Raw genomic sequence first — 23,031 nt, 5'->3', positions numbered from 1 at the left:
GGCAGCATGGCGGAGGCGGAGGCGACGGCGGCGGCGGCGGCGGCGGCGGCGGCGGCCGTGCTGCCCGTGGCCGTGTTCGGCTGCCGGCCGCGGGTGGCCGGCGGTGTCTGCTTCCTGGAGGAGCGGGTGGTGCTGCACGCCGCGGGGGCGGGCTGCCTGCGGCTGCACATCGATCACAAGTGGCACAACTTCATCCCAGGTGGTCCCGACCCCGCTCCCGACCCTAACCCCGGTGCCGGTCCCGACTGCGGCCCGCCCTGACCGCTCTGCTCCCCGCAGGCACGAAGAAGAGCCGGGGCGTGCAGGCGCTGGCCGTGAGCCCCGACCGGCGTTTCCTGGCGCTGTCGGAGGCGGCGGGAGAGCGGCCGGTGCTGACGGTCTATGAGCTGTCGGCGGAGCGGGCGCGGCGGCGCAAGGCGCTGGCCGCCGAGGAGCAGCCGGCGCGGCAGGCGGTGTCCCTCGCCTTCTCCCCCGACAGCCAGCTCCTGGCGGCCGCCACGGCCCCCCCCGAGGGCCACCTCGCCTGCTGGCTCTGGGAGAAGCAGCAGCTGGTGGCGACCGTCCGCATCCCGGCCGCGGGTGACGGCCCCTGCCAGGTAAGGGAGCGCTCCAGCCCCGCCGGCTCCCAGAGCTGCCGAGCCCGAGCTGTGCCAGCGGCCCTGCCCATCGCTATTAACACTGCCGTTCAGCTGACTGGTTCTTCGGGACCATACTCCACTTTTCAAAACTTTGGATAAAACGATCAAACTTTTGGACATGCGATCATCCTTCAGGACGTGTGCACAGTGCATTTTCCCGTGGCCACGTGGCTTTTTATCCATGGCAAGAGGAGAGGGCTCCACACTGTAGATTTCATACAGGTTCTCTGACCTTTCTTGACGTCTGCTGTTGACCTTACTCAGCAATAGGACACTAGGCTAAATAAAGTTTTGCACTGTGCCATAATAGACATTCCCATGTCTGTAGCTGTTGTATCACATGAGATTCTCTTACATCACATGAGATCTATGTTGCAGGGCCAGTACAACAGGCACTGAGTGTGCAATGTGTCCCTTGTGTCCCTGCAAAAGCGCACACTAAATAGATGGGCTGTGCCCAATAGTAGTAACACACTTTTGGGAAGCTCTCAGTGCACCTTTTCCTTCCTGCAGTTTTCTGTGTTCAGAGCGGAGGAGAAGAGTGGCAAGGAGCAGGCTGACGGCACACAAATGATTTCTGCATCCAGGTTTGGGTGCCCCTTTTTAGATTCGTTCATGTAGGGAGGTCTGACACTTTCAGTCCATGTGTTGGTTGAACTTCAGCTGACATTTTTCCTGGGGTACAGCTACAAACAGAGGTTGGCTCAACTACTGAATTCATGAGCTCAATTCCTAAAGAGAGGGGAGTGTAAAGACTCTGGCTGTGTAAAGTCCCATAAAGCATAAAAAACTCAAACTACCCTTCCTATCCAAGTTGAATATTGAGATGGCTATTCCATCATTTTCACAAATAAACACCTAATTATGTGAATTCATGTACATACTGTTAGCTTGAAACACAGGAATACAGAACTTATTCCTGGCCTTTTGAGAACAAATGGTCCCACTTTTCAGGAAGCTTACTACTGGAAAAATTTGTTCATCCATAGTAAAGAGGTATTTTTAGCCTTACTTTTGTAATTTAATTTTAATAGACACACTTTTGAAAGGCAGAAAACTGCAGTATGTAGTTATGGTGGCTAATTCTTAATCTCTTTGGTATTCCTGTATGTTTCTATGAACCATCTTCCCTTGTTTGTTTTCCTGTATCTGGTATAGAAAGTCTTCAGAACAGGTATAATAATTACTTATTTGTGAACATAGTTGGAAAAAATATTTCCTCTCTTTTTTGTTCCATAGGTGAGCTTTAATCCTCAAGACAGTACCCAGGTTTGTATCACTGGAAATGGCTATTTTAAACTTTTCAAGTACAGTGAAGGATATTTAAAGCAGATGAATTTACAAAGGGGAGAGCCAGAAAACTACTTATGTCATGCCTGGCTGTCTGCGGAGGAAGTTATATGTGGCACTGACACAGGCAAACTTAGCTTGTTTGAGACTGGAGACCTGCACTGGGAGAAAAGTTTGGAGTACAGGAAACCACCCAGGAAACAAAAAGGAACAACAGAAGAATATGAGAGGTAAATCTCTTCTGTGTTATTAATAATAGTTCCATGCTTTTGCAGGCAGATTAGTTCCTTCCTTCCTGTCCAGTTCATGTTGTCAGTTGCTGCTAAGCATTTTTTGATTTGTGCGTCTTTATTTTTAAGTCTTTATGCATTTCCTAATTGCATTTCTGGTGTTTCTAGTGGAGCGGCCTTTGAAGATACCAGTTTACAACAGCATTCTTTGCCTAAAATATCTGCAGTTGCAGCCTATTCCAAAGGCTTTGCATGTTCTCCTAGCCCAGGAGTTGTTCTTCTGTTTGAGAAGACCTCTGAAGAGGAAGCCTACGAGGAGAGACAAGAAGTCTGGGTAAGGAGGGAAAAAGCTTTTGTAAGCAATTATGCAGCAGAACCCTGTTTAGAGAACTGTGAGTGTTTCTGATTTAGTTATTAATAATAATTTTTAGCACACTGCTAAACTGTATTGTACGGATTAGCTAACTATCCTAGTGATGTCAAATGGAGTTGCTAAAGGTCACACTGATAGTGCCTGATGACCTTCTGCATGGTAGTTCTGTATGTTTCCTTCCCACATATAAAATGTGCTTTGCAGCTGCTAAACTTCAGGAAACCTTTAAGAAACTTTTATTTGTGGAGACTTTCAGGACTAAGAGATAGTTTACATCAGTTTTGAAGAACTTGGCTGCTTGTTTTTTTCCAAGGAGAAGCTTTTCTCCCTCAGGTATTTATTAGAGCTGTCATGAGACCTATGCACTCTTAAATAATCCTTCTAAATGTTCTATAGCAAACTGTATGCATTGACCTACTGAAATATCTGGATAAGAACATTTAACTCTAATGAACTGGTCAAGACTTCATACTCTCATTCTAAAAGGTTGGATCTTCCCTGTGCATGAGATCCTCTAATAAGACTTATCTACCTTAATCATACATTACAAAGAATTGTTATTCTAATCACAATTTTTAGGCAGTTCTCATTCTGACATTTGCTAGGGTTTTTTTTCTTGATATTTTTCTACTACCATTTTAATTCTTGTTTAGTGCAGTACTTCATATTACTGCTGAGATGTCCCCTGATACTTCATTTCAGCTGTAATGTTATGAATACCATTAGATTGTCCTCTGTTCCGTGCCTTGCCGTATTTATATGCCATTAAATATCCAGATTGTCTTGCTGATATTATGTATGTGCTTATTAGAGGAGCATTACAGCAAAAGTTTGTGTGTGCATGCCTGCTACCAAAATATGGAAACCTGGCACATCCCACAGGATGTCTTTCTTGTGCAGCTGCCTCAGGACCTGTTCAGCACTGACCCAAAAAAGTCAAGTAGACAGGATATTACATGGATATGCTTCAGCCCCTCTGAGGAAGTGATGGTTGTTAGCACAAATAAAAATCAGCTCTACATGTTTACTATGTTCTCCAACAAACTTATAAGGGTAAGTGCAGTTCAGTCACATTGCACAGCTTTCATGTCCAGTATTGTAATGATACAGGCTAGTCGGTGTTGTTTTCTGTGATGCATTCTCATTAAATCCTTCAAATGAACCCCTAAAGCTCAAGATGTGAAGTGCTCACTGTGCTTCTCTGAGGGCAGTATTTCTGTAGCCCCTTGCTCAAGGCTCCCTCCCTGTGAGTACCTGATGCTATTCAGGAGAAGGATAAAAAACACTTAAGACCATTAAGGAGTGCCTGTTACTGCTGAACCACTTCACTAAGGCTTTAACTGAGATATCCTCCATGTAACTCTGTGGCCCATGCTCCACTGTAATAGGCAGAAACTTTATTGCCATGATAAAGCTGGAAGAGCCATGGGAATCTCATTCTACTCTAAAATGATAGTTGGTGAAGCCTTAGCTAGAAGTGGAACCTCTCTGTGAAATAAAAACATAATGAAAAACCTTCCCTACTCTAAAGGAATTAAATAATACAAGGATAAGTGGAAAATGTATTATCATTAAATAGACTTTTATGGAATTGAGTACCTAACCTGTGTGCAGACATAAGGAAAGATCTTTACAGGAAGAGGGGTTGTAGTTAGGGGATCTGTTTCCACATGCAGCCTAACATTTTATTGATGCTTTTCCAGCATGTGGTAGCTAGACATCCTAGTGAAGTTTTCTATCACTCAGCACTTGACATTTTTTTTAGCATCTGCCTGACCAGAAGGTATTAACTGAATTCTTACGGGTCCGGTTTTATTTATTTATCTAACTTGCCTTTTTTTATATACCTACAATTATGTTCTACTCTCACAGCTCTGCCCTGCATCACTTTTCTTGATTATTAATTATGAACTTAAAACTAACAATGTCAGGCTTTTAGCATTTTTATGTTCAGATCAGGGCAGTGAAAGGATGAAGTGGTTCCCTGAAATCTATTCTACAACTGTTTGCAAAGACCTATGATAGATAAGTGAAAAAATGTATAAATGTAAAAATGAACTCTGCCTTACTGCCTGCAATGAAATATTTGTGATTTCTTAATGTTCTCATTCCTTCTCAGGAGAAGATATCTTATTTTTCATATATGAATTTCCCATTGCATTCTAATTCAATCACTGGTCTGGACATGTGTACTTGGAAACCCATCCTTGCTACGTGTTCCCTGGATAGATCTGTCCGCATCTGGAATTACAAGAAAAAGTAAAGAGTTGTTTGTATTTGTTATTACCTCTTGCTTTTTTGTATATTGTATTTAGGAGGCAACAGCAGCAATCTCATATGAATGAGAGTGTTGTTCTGGTAAAATTCTTGTGTAGAGTGGGATGTAAATGGTATTACTGACATGATTTGGGGAGTGTGAATATGCAGTGCCTTTAAAACTGGTGCCAAAAGAATACAAAGCCTTTTCTATTAAGCTATTTCTGTGTCAGACTCCTTGTGTTTTGGAAAAAACTCTTTCATTCAGCTTTGTCTTAAGATACTGTTGCCCCATATCCTGCTACTTAGGCATAGATCATAAGCAAAATGACTCCTGCTCTTGAGGTTCCCTGGAGGGAAAAACAAATCTCAAGAGATGCTTGTGTAGGTTTGCAATCAGCAGTTCATTTACCTTCTTCATTATATTACAGTACACAAAGTTTTGCTCTTGCACCTCCCACACCTTCTCTGTGAACCAGAAAGTCAAATTTGCTTTTGTTTTCTGTAACATCTCTGTGATCATTACTTACCTGAACAACAACACACTTCCTCAAGGACAAGGCAGAGTCAGATTTTAGCTGCAGGCATCCTTGCTGGGCCAGATAATATCCTGTCAAGTGTGCAATGGGGAGTTTGTGCTATTCCATACTGCTCAATGTTTTTCTCTTTCAGCACTTTGGAGCTGTGTAAGGAATATCAGGAGGAAGCACACACAGTATCCCTTCATCCCACTGGCTTTTTCTGTTTGGTTGGGTTTTCTGACAAACTACGATTTATAAGTCTCCTGTATGAGGACATGCATGTTTTCAAGGAGTTTGCTGTGAAAAAGTGTAGAGAGGTAAGGAGTGGTGCAAAAATGAAATTGGAGAGTTATGTGGAGCAGAGTGCTGAAGAACATGACAGAAAATAAAAACTTCTCCAATACATCCTAGTACTATATATGATGTCCTATATCAAAGCTTAGAGAAATTGATTCTGACTATTGGAGAACAGTCCCAGAGGCTGATGTGTAAGTGTGGGAAGCAGCAGAAGGGATAATTTGCTCAGAAATACTCCAGAACTGAATTTTACAGGGGAAAGCATTGATTAAGAAAACTGTAAGTGGCTAATTATGTAATAGAGTTTTCTTTTCATGCAACAATTTGATATTAAAGGATGTAATTGAAATTCATTGCATGAGTGTTTTTATCCATTCCATCTACAGTAATGGGTGGTTATGTTCTTTTTGTAGTGCTCTTTCAGTAATGGAGGCCATCTTTTTGCTATAGTTAATGGAAACGTGATTCAAATTTATTCCGGCATCACCTTTGAGAATGTTACTAATCTGAAAGGACATACTGGGATGGTAAGTAAACAAATCTTACACAGTACCACTTATTAACATATTAACTAGTTGATAAGATGCATTTTGAAGAGGTAAAGTACAAATTTGGATCTTGAGATGGCCCCAAAAAGTTAAAACAGAAATAGAATATCTAGTTTTCATTGGTCAGAAGGCAAAATGTTCATGCACTAGATACACCTGAAAAGTCTGCCCTTAAATTGAAAATGAACAGTTGGCAGCTGGCTGAACAAAGTAAAATATCCCAGTAATACACTGTAAAAATAAAATCTACTACTCCATATTGAAGTTAACTTTTTCCTGATAGCATGTTCACAAAGTAGTTCTTACTGGTTTTGGTTTTTTCTAATGCTAAAATAGGATTGGTTGAGAAACATTTAGAGGCTTTTCAGTAAGACTTTGAAGTATGATTCTGAAGTTGTCATGGCTTTAGCAGTACAATGACTCCATGCTGTATGTCTGTAATCTAACATCAAGCTCCTTGGTGTGTTTTACTTTTGCCAGGTACCTGCTATTAAATGGAGTTCAGATGACACTAAACTTGTCTCCTGTGACACACATGGTGCTGTGTATAAGTGGAATTTGTTGACAGGTCAAAAGGAGTCAGAGTGTGTGCTCAAGACCTGCATCTACAGCAGCATTTCCCTTACTTATGATGCCAAAATTATCTTTGCTGTTGGATCTGACCAAACTCTCAAAGAAATTTCCGAGTCTTCGGTGAGCTAAGAAACACTCCTGGATTTTGCTACATTCTCTGGGGAGGGTACTGGTGCTTTGCTTTCCTTAGCATCCATTTGGTAAATAGGAATCAGTCTGGTTTTGAAAGCTGTGGTATTTACTGACACTTTTGTGTTCTTATGTCTTTTACAATGAAACCTGAGATTTTGTTGTAGTTTTATGTTTTTGTCATTTTACTTGCATTCACCTAGAAATCTGCTAATCCAAGTAACAAACTAGCTAGGCAATATTGCATCAACTATTCTGCTGAAATACAAGTGTATCTCATCTACCACTGTATCTACCTGCATTTTTTTCCAGAAAAGTAGTAAATTGTGTGAAATGTGTGAAAACCATTACATCTTTTAGATCACACATCAGCTTGGCGTGAAATTTTAATACTGGTAACTATAACAAATATAGAGATTTTATATCTAAATATTTATCTTAAATATAAATTTTTTTCAATGTATAAAACTTAGTACTAATTACTGTTGAGACTATACTTCTATAGACATATAGATTCTTTTAACTGCACTATGTGCTGCAGGCAGAGGTATAACAATTGCTCATGCAGTATGTAATCAAATATGTGCTGTAATGTGAGGTTTGTGTGATGGTTTGTGCTGTTGGTTGATGTGTAGATCAAGCACGAAGTGCCTGCCCGTGACGTTGTTTACACCACTGTCGCTGTCTCGCGTTCCGGGTGCCTGGTTTTTGTTGGCACCTCCCTGGGGACAATTCGAGCTATGAAGTACCCATTAACTCAGAAGAAGAATGTCAGCGAGTACCAGGCCCATGCAGGTGCTGTTACAAAGGTAGCACAGAGTTCTTTCTTTTCCCTGTAATGCCAGCTGCACACAGCTCCTTTTTTAGGGCTGATTTTCCTTCGCAATTTGTAGCATAGTATGTTAAAATTAAGGCTGAGTCTGCACATGGAGAATGAATAGCACAGCATTCATAGGAGTCCTGTCTCTAGATATGTCAGGGAATAAGCTGTTGACTGAAAAGTGGCTTACACCAGATTACAAAACATGGCATATTGGATGGAGAACTTTGATACAGCTCCTTCTGGAAAGAGGAAGGTAATTTTGTCATAGAATCTTTTATGTTGGAAAAGAGCTTTTAGGTCATCAAGTGCAACTGTTAACCCAGCACTGCCGAGTCTACAGTAAACCATGTCCTCAAGCACCACATCTACACATCTCTTAAATATCTCCAGGGATGGTTCCTGTGCCACTTTCTCTTGTTGAGGGGAATCACATTCACCCATTTCCAGAGGGCTGAGACTTCTCTAGTGAGCCAGTACTGCTGCCAAATGACTGAAAGGTCTCAGTGAGCACTTGTGCCAGCTCCCTCAGTGTGCTTTGGTAGGTCTCCATTCTCCAGGAAGCCACATGTTCTGTGTTGTTAAAGCTGGTCATAAATTTGGTATTTTAAGTACCACTGTCAATTACAGCACCTTGACTTATCCCCACACAGTCCAACATTAGAATATGAACTTCAATTACTGTAACTCTCACCTCAGCTGTAAGCTGTAGCAGCTCCCAGGTACTCTATGCAAGATCAGGCAGCCACAGGAGGTCTGGAGGATGTGGCAGCAGTTATTACTACATAGTTCTTGGTGAGCTTAGTTGTAGTTTCAAAAGAAAACATTTAGCCATCTGTTGCTCACACAACTTCTCAAAGAAAAACTCTAGAGACCTTTGGAGTTGTCATATAAATGGCTTGTCTGTGCCATAATAGTCTAGAAGATCTTTTCTGTTTCAGGTCTTCAAAAATCTTGCTATGGCTTTGAGACCAGAAGCAGATCCAGTATCTACACATATTCTTTCCCTTCCCTTTGTTATTTCAACCAGAGTGGCATAGGAGTAGGAAACATAATAAAAATGTTGGTGGTGGGACTGTGTTATTATTTCCACTGTTGAATTTCTGGGGTAGAAATGAAGAGAGTATGGGGGTGGGGAGAAAAATGTGGTGTAAAATAAAATTGTATCTCCATTCTTCCATGTCTCTTCTATTATTTTGTTGTCTCTTCCTTTTAAGATGACAGTAACAAGCGATGACCAATTTCTACTGACTGCCTCAGAGGATGGCTGTGTATTTATCTGGAGAGTGCATGATAAAGAACCTGGGGAAGTGAAAGAAGAGCAGAAACTCGAGTGTGCTGAAGAAGTGTTGATCATGAGATCAGATATAGATGAGAAGGTAGGAGGAGCGAGTTGTGAACATACACCATAGGATTTCTGTCAATTGCACTTGCATAGTGCTTGTTACCAGCCAGTCTTGTATGGCTTTGGTCAAAGAGGTTACAGCCAGTTGCTGCAGTGGCTTGTCAATATGCAAACAGCATTGTACAAACAGCAAGTGTGTATTAGATTTTTCTCTAATACGTTCCCCAATCTCTTGAAAGCACTTCTAATGGAATAGAGAAGTCAGAAGATGCATTGCTATAAACTATCTTCTAAGACAGCAAAGGAACTTTAGTTCTAGGACTTCCTGGTCATCTGTGTGAAGATTCTCTGTGAAGGCTGTTGTTCATAAATATGTGCATGTAAATAAAACATCCTTAACAAGTTGTTGTTAACAGCAAATATTCCCTCCCTTAAAACTGTTTTCTCATCCATGTCCTAACAGACTCAGGCAATACTAGACCTGCAGAATTGTGTGAGAGATCTACAGACAGAAAGTGAGTATGAGCTACGTCTCAAGGACATATACTGTGAAGAAAAAATAAAATCATTGGAAGAGAATTTCACTCAGGAAATAGACTTCCTTAAAACTAAACACCAGGTATGATTTATGTTGCAGAACCAAATACTAAGAAATCTTTCACTGAAGAGTTGAATTCAAGCTTGCATTACATATGTAGAAATGCCATACAGCATCTGAAATCATTCCTTTCCAGTTTAAGATGTTCTTGATATTTATAAAGCATGAAACTATCTTTAAGTATCTTACACGTACAAGGGGATGCAAGAGTTCTCCTAGGTACCCTGTAAGTATTTTCCACATAAAACTAGCACAAAAAATACTGCCTGAGCTTGAGGATCAGTAGTAGAAATGGCACTGTGCCTTAAAGGCTCCTTTCCATATAAGACTGCAGCTGCTGCAGGATCTAACAGTTATTTTCCTTAATGCTGCCTTCTTTATGTCCTGTCTGCTTAGATTTTTAAGAACATCTGCTGAGGTTTCTTGTATGTTTTTGAAAACAAAAGTAAAATTAATTCCCTGCATGTCTTCTGTTTGCGCACTTATTGATTTCTTTGTGGTCATGAAGCAGGACTCCCCTGAAAAGCAAAGGCTATGATAATTCTTTCCAGTGTCTTGTTTATGTGTGTCTGATAATGCTATTCTGTCCATCTGACTGGTGCACACACTGGATTTCTGACCTGTAATTTGTTATATTTCTGGACTTCTTTTAGATGTAGAAGGCAAGGGATCCAGTAATAATTTCTTTGGCAGTACTCAAAGTAAGGGATTATATATCACATGATTCAATCCTGTCAACCTCATGTCCTTTTTGAGTTTTTAGGTGAACATTGTCCTGTTCTGGTGATTTGGTACTGCTGATTTTGTTGAGTTGTGCATAGCATCTTCAGGCAGTATTTCTGTTTGACTCCACATAAAGGAGTTCAGTATGAAAGCTTGCCAAGTGACTTATTAGTTGTAGTATTTTACAGGTTTGTAATTTCCAAGTGCTCTCTTTATACCTCTCTTGTCTTTTAGCCCTACAATTGTACCAGCAGGTTTTTGATATTCACTTTTTGAGGAGGTGTAATTATTAATTTTAATGTTTTCTTCAAGTATTTTTTCGGATTCTTTGGCTTGTGTCATTGTGGGTTTTTTTGTCTAAATCACTTGAGTTTAAACCTTTCTATTTTTCTCTCTTTTGTAGAACCTAGCCTTGTACAAGAAAACCATTTAAATTCCTCTGTGGATTCCTCTACCTCTGTTTTATCTCTGCTGGGTGTTTTTCTGTGGTTCTTCAGGTCTTTTGATAAGTAGTGCTTGGCTATATATTTATAATAATCTCAGCTACACTGAAAATTCTCTAGATTTGTTGATTATAGGCTTGTAAACAAATACCTTTGAAGATGAATATGATTCTCTAGGCAGGCAAGTTGTACTTCCTGTCCACGTATCAGTACATGTTAAGATTAAACTGAATTACAGCTTTAGACTGAAAGGGCTACATTTTCTAGTTGTATCCATCAGACAAATGGAATATTTTTGTTTATGAAAGACCCATGAAGTTGTTGCAAGAAAAAGGTGAAAATATTGTAACTATGGTACAATTCCTAGCATCTCTGGGAAATTTCTCAGCTATTTTCTTGCTCCAGTTCTTTGTGCTTTTATAGAAGATTAAGTAATTTACAGTGGCAGGCTGACATTTCAAGCAAATGGCATTTAAAATTCACTCTTGCTTAGGTTTATGTCATAGTATGCAAATGTCAGCATTTTAGGACCTCAAAATTGCTTCAAGTGAGACAGGAAGCAGCTTGAACTTTAATATGTGGACAATAATTTACGGAACTGCAAATTCTCCTCAGGCAGGCGCACATAAAGGAGTGGAGGCTTTTGTAGCTCACAAACTTTTCTTTTTAGATTAGGATCATATATGTGTTCATATAACACATATAACTTGTGTTATATGAACACTGTTTGCTGCTTTTCCTTAGCTTAACTTGTCAAAGCAAACTAATACGGGGGAAAACTTGTTTTAGTGACACATGGCATCTCAGTTTTGGTGAGAGATTTCAAACATATTTCTGCTTTGTATGAATTCCTCACCAGGGGCAATAGCACAAACAATTTGGACATTGCTTTGTCTAGTTTCAACTTAAAATGTATTTTTCTTATTTTTAATCCCAGATTTTACAGGAAGAGAAAGAAAAACAGAAGCTACAACACGAGGTTCAACTGTCTGAGCTAATAGAGAAACAGGCCAAGGAGGTGAAACAGCTAGGTTAGACTGTAACAAATGTTTGTAACTGGAAACTGGGGGAAATGCTGTATTGACAGCAAGTGACAGGGAGGGATTACTAGAGCAGAGGTGTGAAGAAAAATGGATGTTTATCATGTAGGTATTTGGTGCAGACCAAATGTGTGTCTAAACTGCACCATACATGTGCCTATGATGAGAACATGCACATGGACCCTGTGTCTTTGAGGTTTAGTACTTGAGATTAGTAATTTCTTCATTAATTTTATGCACAGCTCATTGTGCAAGAACAGTGCAGTCATTCAGTTGAGCAATGAGGTGCACACAGCCTGGAAATACCTGGACTCCAGATTTGTAGTCAAGATAAAAATACTGCAAATGAGTACCAAGGAGTCCCCCCATAAATGACTCCATTGCCTACTCATACTTTGTAGCAGTTGAGCTCATACAGTTCTGCCATGGTTCTCATCCCAAGGAAGTGCCTAAATTGGTTGTCAATTTTGCATGGCTACAGAGTCTAAAGCCCCTGTATATCTGATGAAGAAAGTGATTAAATACCTCTACTTGTAATTTATTGCAACAGGCTGCCAAAAAGACTGTAAATAATAAGGCAGTGATAGCTGCAGAAGGATAGGATTCAGTTTTCTTTTCTATTAGTTTTATCCATTCCATATGTTTCCTGTTAACAGAATCTGACAGTAGTCAGAAACTCTCAATGGAAAATGAGAAATACCAGGAGCTTCAGGTGAAATCCCAGAAGATGGAGGAGGAATACGAGAAACAATTGCACAGTTTGGAGGAAAGCAAAACCAAGGCTGTGGCAGAGCTAAAAGAACAGTATGAGAAAAAACTGAAACATAAATCTGTTCTGCTGGAAGAGGTAAGAAGCTTGATTTGCACACAGCCTGGAAGAAACAGCAATTCTAATTGCATCAAAACCAGCAATTTTAAAAGATCCTAAGTGATACTGGTTTGTGATTTCTTGCAAAACAAGTTTGCTGATGTTAGTATTTGGGCCAGATTCCTAACTTGAAGCTTTCAAGTCTTAAGAATTATTAAATTAAAAAACAAAAGCAAAAACAAAAAACTCAATGTGTATGTTATCAGTTTCTAAAGTTGCTTTAATCCACTAAAAAGTTATCTTAGATTATATTGCTGCAACTGAATATTTCACTAAACATAGATTCTCCCAGGAGAAACACAGTAACAAATAACTTTTTATTTCTCTCCTTTATTGGTCTCTTACACTTCTCTAATGTTTGTTTTCCTTAACTGCAGACAAAGGAGAGTATGAGGAAGCAGATTAAAGCACATGAAGAAATGGAGAAACAAATTTATGAAGATGGAGACAAAGAAATCTTCGAGCTCAAAGACAAGTATGAGAAACAGCTCTTGGAGGAAAAGGAGTCCAACATCCAACTAAAAGGAGAAATAGGAGTCATGAATAAAAGGGTATCTTTTATTCTGTGCTAGTATCAGAGCTTCACAAGACCTAGAACTGAGGACTGAATGTGATTAATGGCATGTCAGTTTAGTCCATTTATCTAGTCTGTAAATATGTGGCATTTCATATGAGAACAGTAGGTTAGTTTGAATGTTTAGAGTATTTGGACAGAAGAAGAAGCTGTCTGCTGATTGTATTGCTGATATGATTAGAGATAGATGATAAAGGAGGTATGTTTTTATTAGTACACTTTCTCTGATCTGCATAGTTTTGAACTATAAATAATATTGTTCGTCCTATGACAGGAAAGAAACAAGCTCTTAATTTTTCTATCATTGAATACTTTGCTTTATTAGTAAAATACTTCTACTGCTTCATTCGATGCAGTAATCCCTGTGTTTTGTTTGCATCATCATTTTTTATTGGCTTTACTGGAATTTTTAAGGAGACATAAAATATTTTACCTCTTTTATGGTCTGGGTATTACATTTGCCTAAGGATGTTAGAGAGACACTTTTTTGGTTTTTGTTTTCTCCAGTATCTATCTGGAGACAGAGAGGTTCTTTTCATACCCTCTACTATCATGGTACTGTCTTTTTAATTTCTTTGTCTTTTAGACCTCAAGGTTTTCTTGATGTGTCCCAGTTTGTCCAGTGCCATTCATTGGTTCCAACTTTCTTGGTTTTGCAGATCTTAGTACTGAGGCAGGGATTTTGAGGGTACCCAAGGGCGATGAACTGGGCACCCTTCCAGTCTTCCATCTTTAGAGATGTATTGCCTTCACCTTAGGAGAATATTCCATGGATTGAGTGTTAGCTGCAGCTGATGCTTAGGTGTAATATCCATACCCTTCTTGCTGCTGCATGCAATTTCCTTCCTTCCTGTGCAGCAGGTATTCTTGTCAGAATATACAGAAAAAGCAGAATGGATATTCAACCCCCTTTTGAGTTAGAGGCATTTAACTGATGAGCTGCTCCTCCCTCATATCTTAATTTGATATCCTTTATCCACACTGTCTACAAGGTATCGTACAGAATAGGAGGACCAAGCTTTGCACAGCTTTTGGAGACTGGTAAGTTCTCACTAGTTTGCCTCTCTAGTTGAACAGCCTACAGAAAGAGCTCAAGGACCGAAACAGGGATATTGAGGAAATGAGACTGGAACAGCAGAAGTTGCAAGACATCATTAAATCACTGGAAAAGGATATCTTGGCACTAAAGACAGATGTTAAAGAGAGAACTGAAACTATCCTAGAGAAGGTGAGAAAGTGGACAATTGGATGAGGTCAAAATCACCTCCCTTAATTAGAGATACTTATTAGTTGTGATAATATCACATGACTGAAGAGTCAGCTTCAACTTAATGAATTTGCGATCTCTAGTTTGGGGGTTTGGTTTTTAGTTGGCATTCTAGCCTTTTTGGGGGAGCTCAAGTTCAGGATGTTGACCTTCTCATCCCCTCTTTTGGGATCTGTAGATGGCTCAGCATTATTTGCCCCTTCCCATCTAACCTGTAGATTTGCAACTGGAGTTCAATCTTCCACAAGATCTGTGACTGCTGGTTTTGTCTCTTCCATATTTGTATCTTGTCCTAGGGATCTGTGTGAGAGTGCTGGCTCTGATTCAGATCTCTGTACCCATTTCTTCCAGGAGAAGTATGTATATGAGCTAAAAATGAAAAATCAGGAACTGCAAAATTTCAAGTTTGTACTGAGTTACAAAATAGAGGAGTCTAAGAAGCAAATAGAGTCACGTGAAAATGATATTGAGACAATGAAGAAACAGATCAGTGAGGTGAGTAACACTCTCATTTGGCCTCTGCTACTAAGCCCATTGCCTAAATACAAACATGACCCAACAAGTCTATGAAAGATTCCACCCTGGTTGTTCTTTGACTTCTTTCAAGGATACATAGCACTGATTCAATATCTGTGCAGCTAATAAAAATATCTGTAGAAAATAGCTAATTAATTTTCTATCACATGCTACCAGTGATCCACATAGTTATTTCAGTTCCTGTATGTAATTCTAAATTTTGCTTAAAAATAGATCTTATCCTTATGTGGTTGCCCTCCATGTGCCTTATAACATTTGCAAGACACTGCTTTTACTGATCTGGCAGAAAATAGTACATTTCTTCTCTCAGAAATGTTGCAGATTTATGCAAACATAATTCTGCTAGTGGTTAGGTATATGGACAAATTGTATTCATCAGGTGATACATGAGAAATTTGAATGTATTCATACTTAGCATGCAGCAAATTCATTGAGGGAACTTATTTATGGTAGAAGCTTACTATGATCTCTGCATAGATGTATCCTTAGCTCAACCAAACTAGGACTATGGAGACATAGTCTTTTAAATAAAATGCAAACTAATCAACAATTTGTATGTACTTCAGATTAACAAATTCCTGTTGTCTTTTCTGGTCACCATCTGGTGCCATAAGTAAATGCTGTAGCACCTTTATTGTTTTTTCCTGTGTGTTCTGCATATGTACCCACAGTTTTCAATCTATTTGTTTCTTTTCAGTATCAGCGTCTAGTTATTGTTGCCCTTACTCTTTCCAGTACTGACTGTCCCTTTCCCTCTCATCCATTTTTTGTTCAGATGGAACAGTAGAGCTCCCATTCAGCTCAAGGAATGTAAGGAGTATCACATAATTTAAATTAATGTGACTCAGCAGGGAATTGCACATTCATTTGTGTGGTTTCTGTATATTCTGACAGAGGGCAGTGTTGTTATAAAATTGACGTTTCTCGTGTTGCCGTTCAACCTGAAGGGGGACCTATTCCCTCAAGTCTGTATTTCCAGCCTCTGGTTTTCCTGTTATGTGTTATTTTTTCACGTCTCCTTCTAGCCCTGATTTCCTCCTCCCGCTTCCTTTCAGATGGAGGAGGAGCTGGAACAATTCCGCAAGGAGAGCGTAGAGCTGAAGCTGAACATCACCCAGCTGCAGCAGAAACAGAAGGCAACTGCTGGAGAGGTGCACAGAGAGATGGAAAAGGTATGGGGTACCCCCACCAAGCAGGTCCCCCAGAATGGCATTGGTGGGGACACAACACTGGTGAAACATTAATCTGAGCAAACAGTTCCTGCAGGGGTGCTGTGTCCAAGGACCAGGAGAGTCTCTGCTCAGGGGGGCCAAAGACACAAAACTTCCAAGCCCACAACAAGCTTAGAGCATTCATATTTTTAAAAAATCCAGTTATTTATGAGTCAAAATATATTGTCCTGAGTTTAAGAAAACAGTGAGGTGAATGCTGAACTACGTGTTCCTGCCCAAGCCTGAAATCTGGGGACACTTGGCCTAAACAGGAGCAGCATGTAGGACACCACCTAGGCATTAGTAGGATAACAGGAAGGAAGATTTCATTAATGGAGGAGTCCAGGACCCCTTGTTTGACAGAGTATCAGACATGAGGGAGGAAAAGGGACTGCTGGAGAAGGTGGAGGAGCTTAGCAAGCATGAGAGCATGGGTGAGGAAGCAGGTAGGGAGGCCTGGCAGACACCAAGAGAGAATGAGAAGGCAGTCTTGATGTGAAATCAGCAAGCTGTGCATGTGTCTGATATGTTTTGTCCCTTGCCTTCTCTCCTTAACTGTTGGTGTGTTGTTTCTAAATAAGAAGGTAGGACAGCATTTGGACAATGCTCTCAGGCACATGATGTGGCTCCTGGGGATGTCCTATGCAGGGCTGAGTTCAACTCAATGATCCTGGTGGGTCTCTCCCAACTCAGCATATTCTGTGATTCTGGGTTTAGGAAAGGACAGTGGGCAATAGCATAATGAGCCACTGTTTTTCAGTTGTCATCTTTGCAGGTTGTTACTGATATTACCTAATAAAAGTATTTTGGCTTATTATTATTCCTAAAATCTATGACTGCTGTTCAACACATAATGCTTACATTCCCAGTGAGTTGTTAATTAATTTTTTTTAATGAAGTGGAAGAAAGTATATGAGAGTTTTCACAAGTTCCACTAGACTTTCTAGAAAATTATACAATGGAGTGTTCTGAACCAAATAAGAATGTGACTACATTGTTGTTGCAGAGGCAAAATATGGAAACCCTCATCAAACGATTTAAGGCAGATCTTCATAATTGTGTGAGATTCATCAATGATTCCAAAAAAATGAAAGATGGTATCCGTGAGCTCTACACCAAGTATATGCATCAGCCAGACGTGGTGAGTCAGGACCTTTGCCTTCTCCCTGCCCATGACTGTGTCTAGTAGTGTCATTACTGAAGCAACATGCTGTGCCCTCTCAGGTGGAAGGTCAAGCAGAAGATACAGATTTGCAGCAGCAGTACAAGAAACAGCAAGAGTACAACGAGAGGAATTTGGCAGTTTTGAGGAAGAAGGTGATGAAGGATAAGGAAATACAGCACACTGCTTACATGCGCATCGTGCAGGTAATCAGCCTTTTCCTTGTGCTGTGGAGTGGGAACGAAGGAAATGCCTGCACATAAGAGACTTTATTAACCTGTCTGCTATGGTTTCTTAGGACTTTGAAATAGTTTTGGTTGACTTTCTTGCCAGAAATTCCTACATTTTTCAAGTGCTTCCATTACCTTTTCTGAACAAAAAGAGTAAGATCTCGGAAGCCAGAATTGGCTTTTGTTTATCTCCCACTCCCTAAAAGGAGATAGGGAACTTCTGTTGCATGAATGTTTTAAAGGAAATTAATGTACCTACTTTTTATTTCAAACAGTATTTATAATTGCCATTATAGTCAATTTGCCCTTGCTTGGATGCCAAGCTATATCTGCTATGTAGCAATGTTTGGGAAGTAATTTTGGAGGAAGAAAAGGAAAGAAAAAAAAAAGCCTGCTTTGTCCACATAGTCCATCCCTACTGGTGTAAATTGAGAAGAACTTTTTGCTTTTCACATCCAAAATTTTCAAGGAAGTTCAGAAAAAGATGGATAATATGTCTATTTGTACTAAGATCTCTTGCTCAGAATCCTTGTTTCTTACAAGGCAAAGTAAACTCGTGACTGCTGGGGTCAAAGATCCAATTTGTTTTTATCTGGAGTGGGAGGACTTAGAGCTCCACACCAGACATCCTAGGAGGACAGCTTTCTAGTCTCTTCTTAACATGCTCTCCTTCTGCTCAGTCAGCATTTCCTTTTCCCCTCAGTAGCCCTTTCTACACTGTTGCTTTATTGTGCTTCCTCAGGATCATTAAATCTCATCCCCTCCTAAGTCATCCGTTGTTTGCTATTTATTCATAATTTGCTTCTTCAGGGCTAGACAGCAGCAATCTTCTTCCCTGACACTATTTTAATTTTTTTTTTACTCTTTCTGTGAGATAAATGTTTCCCTTGGCACAAAAGGAGATGGGTTCAGAAAATAACCTGAAGAATTTCCTTACTGGAATAGGGTGACAGATGGTGTTCATAATGATAATACTTGATGTCTTGGATCAGTAAGCCTAAAATGAAATGATGATTAAAACCAAATTAATAAAACATCTGGAAGATGAAGATATCAAAGATTCTAACCAGCCTGGTTTCTTCAAAGAAAAAGCAGTTCTCTGAAGTCCAGTAGATTAATGAGATTTTATAACCAGCAGGAATTATCATGGCCTTCCAGTCTTTCACAGGGGCTTTTAAGACTAGTTTAGACAAACTTCTGTCAGGATTTGCTTTGAAAAAGCAAATGACATCTTGACAGTCTTCTAGCTCTGTATTTCTATTATTCCTCAGTTGCAGTTACATTTTCAGAGCTATGTCCTCCTCTCTGAGAGATTATTCATAGGTACACTCCACTAGTGACTGCTGCAACAGATGATTAGAACTGTCAAGATAATTTTAGTTATTCTTACCAGTTGACAAGTTGCCTGTTATTCAGCTATTAGTTTTTCCTCCAGCCTTCTGTATTTGCAATGGTTTCTTTGGATACATAAAAACAGAGACACTGAATAACCTTGAAGTAGTGCTGCTTAAACTGAAGCCCATATAGGATGAAATTTTCTATGTGTCCTACCTGTCTCTGACAGTCAGCACTGTAGGGACTTCCTAGACTGTAGATTGCATCCATATGACATGTCATTGTACCTGATGGCCTCATTATCCATGCATTTGATCAGTCCCTTTTCTGAAACAATTGGTTCTTTGACACAACCTCCCATGACAATGAGTTTTCCCATGAATATTTGTTTTATATATCCATTCTGTGACGTTGCATTGCAGTGCAAGCATTCTGTCAGAATGTAAATATTGAATTAAAGGCTAATCTCTCTGGAGAAAAGGCCTCTTCAGGAAAATATTAGCAGTGTCAACCAACAGTCTTTTAGCATCAAGCAAACCAAACAAGACATAACCCAGATTGCTTCATCAAAAGACTCTGTATTATATTTTCTGATAGACCAAAAAGCAAGATCTTAGTTTCACAGCAGCAGGCAATCACTTGGAACGAACATATGAAGGTGCTCATGACTAAAGTACACCTAAAGGCAATTGTTATGACCCAACCCTCAAAGCTGGTCAAAAGAAAATTACCTTGACTGATTATTGGAAGTTACCCTCCTCATGTTCTCTTTCAGGATCAAGCTCTGGAATAAATGCACAGAGTCAAATTTCATCTGTATTTAAAGGCTTGCATTAGACAGGTCAGACTCAGCAAAATACTACAGTTCTAGAGCTGCCTGAGCACACCAACTCCTGCTGCATTTATAGTCCAGCATAAGCGCTGCAAGAGCAACTCTTCTTGCCCAACAAGTTCAGAACTTAATGAATCCCACACTCTTCCTCCAGTCAGTGATTCTCAGCTGAGGAGAAGCTAAAGCGCAGCTGCTCTACTTGTCTTAGTGTGAACTCTTGATAATCTTGCCACACACATGGCCTGAGCTGCTGCTGCCAACCTGAAGTCCTTGAGTGCAGGCACAGACTGAGAGGTGCAGTGGGCTTTGTACTTCACTTCTGACCAGCCTGCAGCTGTGTGGTGCCAACACTTTATAAGGATACTCAAAGGAACTGAGTTGTATGTTTTGCACAATCTTTTGTGGCAACATAATTATCTCTATCAACCAAAATTATCATTAAGACAAAAGTAGAAAATAAGATTTGAAGACACTATTTTCATGGAAAAATTTCATTTATCCTTGTTCTTATCTCCTGCTGTTTTAGTGTGTTCCCTACTGCTTGAGACTGGTATTTGTGAGGTAGCCTAAACATGCCTTTTTGCCATCTATCTTTTTAAAATATTGCCATTGTGTTCCAAAAGTTCTAAAAAACACACCTCAGGTAGCTGAAATAGTTGCTATTCTTGGTTCAAGTATGATGGCAGCTGTTCAACATTTGCCCTAGTTACTGATGTGTTATTTCAATGTCCTTGTAAGAGGCAAATATACAATTGTACTTCACTCTCTTGAATGCAGAAGAGAAATATTTAGTTAATGGTGCTCCTGTTTCTAAATCATGAGCAGCAGTGTTATCATCCTTAAACAGTATTAACCATACTGGTTTTGCTAAGTCTTTGAATCTGTTGCAACAATAGGTAAATTATATTTACTGGCACTTTCACAGCTCCTTCAGGAAGATGCTTCATGGTAGGCTACTAAAGAATTAGAGGATTGAACTCTTATGGGCTAAAAATGGACTTTAAAAACAGAATAAGAGATCAATACATTGTTAACTTTTCCTTATAACAGCTTGTTAGCAGTAGGTACTTCAAGTCTCCACATGCTTTATAGATTTCCTAATAATTTGGAAGGTGTGTGGAAAAGTAATGTCTGTCAGAGCTAATGAAGAGGGCTTTGACTAATTCCAAAGAGATAAAGATAATTTAAGTGAACAAATACATAGTGACAAATGAAAAGCAAAATAATACACACTGGAGGGAGAGATGGGAATTCTTTGCATTAATTCTGAATTAATTGGATATATTTAGGAAGGCCCTGAGCTTCCCTTTGGAATTGGCAAGGAAGATGATACCTTGGAGTGCAGCTGCAGTCAGAAAAGCAAAACAAATATTGGTTTTTTGAGCTAACATGGTTTGAATACTGTCATGTACTGAGTCACATCTACTGTGATCTTACCTGAAATGTTGTGTACTCTCCTGATTGCCCAGCACCTGCTTGTGATACTGATTCTATACTTCCCAGTGTCTTTCTCAAAGATATGAAGATACATCTTGCTCAGCCAGATAGTACCTGTGCCTTTCCTTATAGAGCATATTGTTTTTGCAGGAAAATATGAGTCTGATTAAGGAAATTAATGACTTGAGGCAAGAACTGAGGGTGGCCAACGCGCAGGTGCACAGCCTCGAGTCGGCACTGAGATTAAACAAGAGCAAAAAGGCAATTCAAGACACAGGTGAATAGCTCTTGTATATTTTCCATATTGTCAGTACTCATGGCAGAAGCTCTTTTGGTCCTTGGTGAACAATTTTATTACTGTCTGTGTTTCATTCTAACTTGTCTGCCTGGTGGTACCTCGTACATTTTAATGTTAATTGTAGAAGCTGCTAAATCCTGCAGATTCTTACTATTTAGATCTACTCCTTCAGCCATGAAAGATTCTTTCCTTTGTTCATGCCCAAGAACTGTATGAGCTGGACCTTTTTTACTGTACTATGTCCTCTCTGTTTTATCTTCTAGCTCCCTCCACTGAACTTCCATCCGGCCCAGCTGTCCTGAGGTTGAATCCAGAGATGGAAAGTGAAAAAATCATAGAAATGCAGCAGCTAGAAATTCAATATCTGCGAGATCAAGTCCAGGAGATGGGGAAAGCCCTGAACTCTCCGGGTTCAGTCTCTTTCAGTTAGAAATCTTCCTGACCTGAATCTGGGAAGAAGCCACCAGACACAGCAACACTGATGTGGTTCAAGGATGCCTTATGTTATTATATCCTCCTGGCAAGATCAGAAATGCAACAGCATAGACTTACATCATCCTATACTCTTCCTCTAGGAGCATTTATTAAACAATCAGTGCTCTGAACACTTCTACTTTCCTGAAATCTGCCCTTTTCATGAGACTTAGAAGCCTAAAGAAAAAAAATAAATTCATGCTAGTGTTAGACTAACCTTTGTGTCTTCATACTAGGTATTCATCTTTCTCTTGAAAACTAATGTGTCTAATTCAGAAGAGCTGGTCAAACTGTAAGCCTTTTCTGCTAGAATTCTAGTTTGGTGTCATTGTGCTGCAAAATTCAACATCAGCCTTTTATTTTCCAATATTAAATTGCCTGTGTCCATACAAAGGACTGCTGCTCTTAAGACCGATGTCATTGTTTTTCCAAGCAGGTATCCAGTCACAGATTAACAATCAATTACCTTGTGAGGACAACCTTTGACTCAAGCACACACAAGCTAGAGCCCTTGGTAAAGCCTCTGCTTTCTGTCTAGAGATGTGTTGCCTCATCTGCTACAATTATTTCAGCAGGACAAAAAAGGCAGCCCAGTTTCAAACCCAAATCTGGAATAAAGTCCAAACTTTATGCCATAACTCCTATAACTTTGATAAACTGATTTTTGTTTTTTTTTCAACATCTGCAATCCCTTTAGTTCAGTTTTTCAGTGAAATTCTCCTAATAAGTCACTCTGCAAAGTACTCATACACAGAAAAAGGCAGGGAGTAATTTCTTTAATAATAAGGGGGGAAAAAACCCCAAATTTTTCATCCTTTGTTGTCACTGCATGACACACTGTCCCACTGAGGACTATTTCACATCTATCAGAAGTTTGAGCTTCTGGTTGAGCATGGAACTATATGGCATTACAACAGCCAGTATATTTCTGTTTCATTTCCTATCCTGAGTTGTGGAAAAGTGATAAGTACTTTTAATATAC

General features: G+C 39.7%; 1 protein-coding gene across 7 annotated transcripts; it reads left to right on the top strand.

The window, feature by feature from the left end:
• The first annotated feature begins 6 nt into the window (after window positions 1-6).
• On the top strand, window positions 7-22,693 carry CFAP57 (cilia and flagella associated protein 57). 7 transcript variants are annotated; one of them, XM_005482168.4, is made up of 22 exons: window positions 7-199; window positions 280-596; window positions 1,878-2,158; window positions 2,327-2,492; window positions 3,432-3,584; window positions 4,651-4,790; window positions 5,460-5,625; window positions 6,019-6,132; window positions 6,634-6,846; window positions 7,491-7,664; window positions 8,893-9,054; window positions 9,484-9,639; window positions 11,722-11,815; window positions 12,481-12,671; window positions 13,070-13,243; window positions 14,336-14,494; window positions 14,885-15,028; window positions 16,126-16,242; window positions 17,288-17,422; window positions 17,506-17,649; window positions 21,428-21,554; window positions 21,839-22,692. In XM_005482168.4, the coding sequence occupies exons 1-22, from the start codon at window positions 7-9 to the stop codon at window positions 22,003-22,005; spliced, it is 3,687 nt and encodes a 1,228-aa protein (XP_005482225.4). In that variant the 3' UTR covers window positions 22,006-22,692. The 7 variants fall into 7 exon arrangements, 6 of the variants coding, with proteins under 6 accessions (XP_005482225.4, XP_074402056.1, XP_074402057.1 ...); XM_074545955.1 differs by lacking the exon at window positions 7,491-7,664 and having other exon boundaries at window positions 21,839-22,693; XM_074545956.1 differs by lacking the exons at window positions 17,288-17,422; window positions 17,506-17,649; window positions 21,428-21,554; window positions 21,839-22,692 and having other exon boundaries at window positions 16,096-16,233.
• The last annotated feature ends 338 nt before the right edge of the window (window positions 22,694-23,031 follow it).

This window comes from Zonotrichia albicollis, chromosome 8, assembly GCF_047830755.1.
Source record: "Zonotrichia albicollis isolate bZonAlb1 chromosome 8, bZonAlb1.hap1, whole genome shotgun sequence".
In the NCBI taxonomy this organism is placed as follows: Eukaryota; Metazoa; Chordata; class Aves; order Passeriformes; family Passerellidae; genus Zonotrichia; species Zonotrichia albicollis.
This window is presented reverse-complemented; position numbering and strand designations above follow the sequence as displayed.